Here is a 6,000-nt window from a genome sequence, read left to right as displayed (position 1 = left end):
ACAACATACTACTGTATCTAAAACAACATACTACTGTATCTAAAACAACATACTACTGTATCTAAAACAATATACTACTGTATCTAAAACAATATACTACTGTATCTAAAACAATATACTACTGTATCTAAAATAATATACTACTGTATCTAAAACAATATACTACTGTATCTAAAACAATATACTACTGTATCTAAAACAATATACTACTGTATCTAAAACAACATACTACTGTATCTAAAACAATATACTACTGTATATAAAACAACATACTACTGTATCTAAAACAACATACTACTGTATCTAAAACAATATACTACTGTATCTAAAACAATATACTACTGTATCTAAAGCTCTCTGTCCCAGACGGACCCTCTCTGTCCCAGACGGACCCTCTCTGTCCCCCTCTCTGCCCCAGACGGACCCTCTCTGTCCCAGACTGCCCAGCCATGCTACTCTTCTGTCATGTCCTGGTCCAGCCCAGCTCCTAATATTGTCCTCCTCTGGTCCCCCTCATGACCTCAGCACTGAGACTCCTACAGGTTACAGCTCTGTGTCTGACAACAGTGTGAACTGACTTGAACAGACTTGCCACTTATATGTGTGAAGCCATAGTTTCCTCTCCTCCTCTCCTCTTCTTCTCTCCTCTTCCTCTCTCCTCTTCCTCTCTTCCTCTCCTCTCCTCTTCTTCTCTCCTCTTCCTCTCTTCCTCTCCTCTTCTTCTCTCCTCTTCCTCTCTTCCTCTCCTCTTCTTCTCTCCTCTTCCTCTCCTCTCCTCCTCTCCTTCTCTCCTCTTCCTCTCCTCTCCTCCTCCTCTCTTCCTCTCTTCCTCTCCTCCCCCCATCCAGAAGCCGGTGCGTTACCGCCGAGCGATCAGCTACGACAGTAAGGAGTACTACATGAGACTGTTGTCAGGTAACCCTGGGATGTACCAGCACTCCGTAGAGCAGGACACTGAGGGGGAGACCACTCAGCATGAACCTGGAGAGGTACCCGGAGAGGACACCATCGCCAGAGTCAAAGGTAAGACGGACAGACAGACAGAGGACAGACAGACAGACAGAGGACAGACAGACAGACAGAGGACAGACAGACAGACAGACAGAGGACAGACAGACAGACAGAGGACAGACAGAGGACAGACAGACAGACAGAGGACAGACAGACAGACAGAGGACAGACAGACAGACAGACAGACAGACAGAGGACAGACAGAGGACAGACAGACAGAGGACAGACAGACAGACAGAGGACAGACAGAAAGAGGACAGACAGACAGAGGACAGACAGACAGAGGACAGACAGAGGACATACGGACAGACAGAGGACATACAGACAGACATACAGACAGACATACAGACAGACAGACAGACAGACAGACAGACAGACAGACAGACAGACAGATGACATACAGGCAGAGGACATACAGACAGACAGACAGACAGAGGACAGGCAGAGGACAGACAGACAGAGGACATACAGACACAGACAGAGGACGGACAGACAGACAGAGGACGGACGGACAGAGGACAGACAGACGGGCGGACGGACAGACAGACAGATGTGCAAAAACACACATTTTTCTTTTTGTTTTCTTTCACATTTGATACATTTGTAAAAGTTGTCAGGTTGTTTTAGATACCTATTTGATATAGGTCTGTGTCTGTTTGTTTACCTCCCCTGTGTACATGCATATTCATTCTCTTTTGTCTTAGTTTTTTCTTATTGTAATTAATGCAAATAAACCCTCCAGGTCTGGTGAAGGCCCCTCTGAAGAGGTCTCGCTCCACGGCAGACAGAGCTGATGAGGAACAAGACCTGCTCCAGGAACAGCTCTTAGAGTCAGGAGGACTGGACGAGGAACAGAGGACAGACAACACATCACTGCTACGACTACTGGAGGAGGGAGAGAAGGTAAAGAGGAGGGTTGGAGGACGAGGAGAGAGAGGGGGGGGACAGGGAGAGAGAGGGAGGAGGAGGGGGGGACAGGGAGAGAGAGGGAGGAGGAGGGGGGGGCAGGGAGAGAAGGTAAAGAGGAGGGTTGGAGGACGAGGAGAGAGAGAGAGAGAGAGGGAGGGGGGGACAGGGAGAGAGAGGGAGGGGGGGAGAGGGAGGAGGGGGGGACAGGGAGAGAAGGGAAGAGGAAAGAGGGAGGAGGGGAGGACAGGGAGAGAAGGGAAGAGGAAAGAGGGAGGAGGGGGGGACAGGGAGAGAAGGGAAGAGGAGGGGGGACAGGGAGAGAAGGGAAGAGGAGAGAGGGGGGGGTGGGGGGCGCAGGGAGAGAAGGGAAGAGGAGAGATGGAGGAGGGGGGACAGGGAGAGAAGGGAAGAGGAGAGAGGGAGGAGGGGGGGACAGGGAGAGAAGGGAAGAGGAGAGAGGGAGGAGGGGGGGGACAGGGAGAGAAGGGAAGAGGAGAGAGGGAGGAGGGGGGGACAGGGAGAGAAGGGAAGAGGAGAGGGAGGAGGGGGGAGGGACAGGGAGAGAAGGGAAGAGGAGAGGGGGGGGAGGACAGGGAGAGAAGGGAAGAGGAGAGGGGGGGGACAGGGAGAGAAGGGAAGAGGAGAGAGGGGGGGACAGGGAGGAGGGGGGGGACAGGGAGAGAAGGGAAGAGGAGAGAGGGAGGAGGGGGGGGACAGGGAGAGAAGGGAAGAGGAGAGAGGGAGAGAGGGGGGGGCAGGGAGAGAAGGGAAGAGGAGAGAGGGAGAGAGGGAGGGGGGGCAGGGAGAGAAGGGAAGAGGAGAGAGGGAGGGGGGACAGGGAGAGAAGGGAAGAGGAGAGAGGGAGAGAGAGGGGGCAGGGAGAGAAGGGAAGAGGAGAGAGGGAGGGGGGACAGGGAGAGAAGGGAAGAGGAGAGAGGGAGGAGGGGGTGGACAGGGAGAGAAGGGAAGAGGAGAGAGGGAGAGAGGGAGGGGGACAGGGAGAGAAGGGAAGAGGAGAGAGGGAGAGAGGGAGGGGGGACAGGGAGAGAAGGGAAGAGGAGAGAGGGAGAGAGGGTCATGTTGGTCTGGTGGTAACTATTTTGGTGGTAAGTATGGATGGTAACTATTTATGGTGTATTATAGATCCAGCACATGTATCAATGTATTAATGTAGTATTTATGTAGTGATATGTTATATTATAGATGTATTAATTTAGTATTTATGTAGTGATATGTTATATTATAGATGTATTTATATAGTGATATGTTATATTATAGATGTATTAATGTAGTATTTATATAGTGATATGTTATATTATAGATGTATTAATTTAGTATTTATGTAGTCATATGTTATATTATAGATGTATTAATGTGGTATTTATGTAGTCATATGTTATATTATAGATGTATTAATGTGGTATTTATGTAGTCATATGTTATATTATAGATGTATTAATGTAGTATTTATATAGTCATATGTTATATTATAGATGTATTAATGTAGTATTTATGTAGTCATATGTTATATTATAGATGTATTTATATAGTGATATGTTATATTATAGATGTATTAATGTAGTATTTATAGAGTGATATGTTATATTATAGATGTATTAATTTAGTATTTATATAGTGATATGTTATATTATAGATGTATTAATGTAGTATTTATGTAGTCATATGTTATATTCTAGATGTATTAATGCTATGCTATGCTATGCTATAGATCCAGCACATGTACCGGTGTGCGCGGGTGCAGGGTCTGGACACTAGTGAGGGTCTGCTGCTATTTGGGAAGGAACACTTCTATGTCATCGACGGTTTCACCATGACCGTCTCCAGAGAGATCAGAGACATCGAGACGCTGCCCGCCAAGTGAGTTTAACACCTCTAAACTTTTATTATAAAACTGGTTGTTTAGATCTTGGATGCTGATTGGACGAGCGGCGTTCCAAGCCGTGCTATATTGGTGTCAGAGCGGGCGTAGGTGTGGTGTAGGAATCAGATGCAGGACACAGATGCTAGTCCAAAAATACTTTAGTAAAGTCCACAGAATGAACGGCTACAAACAGAGCCGGAGGCACGAGAAAAATAACACACTCAGCGTATAAATGCAAAACACGCACAACAAGTGCGGACTCTCTATCTAAAACAGAAATAGAGCACAAACTGACTGGAAACACCTGCTGACAAGGAACAACTACACACAACCACAAGACAGAAACAACGAGAACTTAAAGGACACATAATCAAGACAAAATGAGAAACAGGTGTACCAAAACAGACCAAACCAAACAAACACAGAAACAACGAACGGTGGCAGCTAGTACTCCGGGGACGACGACCGCCGAAGCCTGCCCGAACAAGGAGGAGGAGCAGCCTCGGCAGAAACCGTGACAGTTGGCCATAACACACCTATGCCTGGTAACAGTTTCATCTGAAAATGATCACTGCGCCTCCATAAGAATATCATGTTTATGTTGCTGTCCGAATCGTCGCTTGTATTTATCTCAACTCGCACATTATTTCCCCTTGCTTCCAGCCTAGCATTTAGTTTGGTACAGCGGGGGGTTAATATAAGCCTCGCTGTCTGCCGGTCAACAATAGTGGGTGTTCGAATACTCTTACTAACCACACTAACAGTACTATTTTTGACGTAAAGGCGGCAGGTAGCTTAGTGGTTAAGAGCGTTGTGCCAGTAGCCGAAAGGTCGCTGGTTCTAATCCCCGAGCCGACTAGGTGAAAAATCTGTCGATGTGCCCTTGAGCAAGGCACTTAACCCTAATTGCTCCTGTAAGTCGCTCTGGATACGAGCGTCTGCTAAATGACTAAAATGTAAATGTAAATTGAGTATGTAATATGCTTATTGTTCATAGTATGGATATAGTTAGTATGCCAAAAGTTCCCGGATGTCGTACTAAATTCGCCAAAATACGAAGTATATAAGCAGAGGACACTATTTCCGTGCTTTTAGGGCCCATAATGCAATTCATGAGAAAATGGGCGTCGCTTCACAACGTTTTCAGATTTGGCAGAAAATATGCAGCCGAAGTCCGACGAGAGAGGATAGAAATTCACTGCTTTAACTAATTATGACAAAGTGTTAAGAAAATGTTGAGCAATGCAATAAAGTAATGACTTTTCAAATAAGTTACGTTACACGTTATGCTAGCTGACAATTTGTTAGCTACGCTATCCATACGAACCGCATAGCATATCATTACAGCCGTATGTATACCAGTATGTTAGCTAGCTACCTAACGTTAGTTGGCTACTAATACATGGAACTTGCCAGTAAATTAACTATATGCCATCTAACTTAACTACCCAACGTTTATTGACTTGATTATTCACGTCATTCTTATCTAAGTGGTATGGTCGTTGTGCGTTCTCAATGGACATTGTTAATGAAGTCGTAAGATGTCTAGCTAGTAATTTTGTTATGCTAACAAGCTAGCAAGAGGTTGCATAGCAACAGTATCAACTTCCGGTAGACAGGCGAAGCGCTAGTACTGAAAGGATACCGTTCGTTTACAGTATACTAAAAATGAACTAATAGTATATAGTATATACTCATTAAGTATGTAGTATACAGTATATTAGTATGAGTATTCGAACACAGCTAATGTTTCACTTTCGAATTTCAATCTCTGTACCATACATAGAGTGAACAGTGCCCAGACGAGACAACTTTTTTTGCGCCAGTCGAAATCACGCATCGACGTCATTATCATCGACAAATCCAAGCAAATGCCAATAGAAAAAAAAGCTCAAACAAACAAAAATGCAGCTTCTCATTCCATGTTCAATGTTTGAAGTAACTGAGTTAGCTGAAGTTGAGTAGCTAGCTAGCAAGTGACAAGGACATTATCCAGGCTGAATAGCAACCATTTTGTTTAATGTGACAACTCTCATTTTGTCTTCCATTGTGTAAAGACACTCACTATCAAAAAAACTATTAACACTCAACACAACAAAAACCCTAGATTATTTAAATTGTAGTACATTTGACAAAATTACTCACACAAAATGTACCAAGTATACTTATAAATATAATTTACATATAAATATTTAAAC

General features: G+C 44.8%; 1 protein-coding gene across 1 annotated transcript in view; it reads left to right on the top strand.

Moving 5' to 3' along the window:
* The window catches only part of LOC121584483 (WD repeat and FYVE domain-containing protein 3-like), a 267,617-nt gene that overhangs the window by 216,862 nt on the left and 44,755 nt on the right, over positions 1-6,000 (top strand). The window contains exons 47-49 of the mRNA XM_045225961.1: positions 849-1,023; positions 1,754-1,914; positions 3,650-3,798. Of these exons, the coding sequence (XP_045081896.1) occupies positions 849-1,023; positions 1,754-1,914; positions 3,650-3,798 (485 nt within the window). The remainder of the gene's footprint in view (positions 1-848; positions 1,024-1,753; positions 1,915-3,649; positions 3,799-6,000) is intronic.

The sequence above is a fragment of the Coregonus clupeaformis genome, chromosome 16 (genome assembly GCF_020615455.1).
Source record: "Coregonus clupeaformis isolate EN_2021a chromosome 16, ASM2061545v1, whole genome shotgun sequence".
Lineage (NCBI taxonomy): Eukaryota > Metazoa > Chordata > Actinopteri > Salmoniformes > Salmonidae > Coregonus > Coregonus clupeaformis.
The sequence above is the reverse complement of the archived record's forward strand: the minus strand, read 5'-3'. Positions and strand labels throughout refer to the sequence as shown.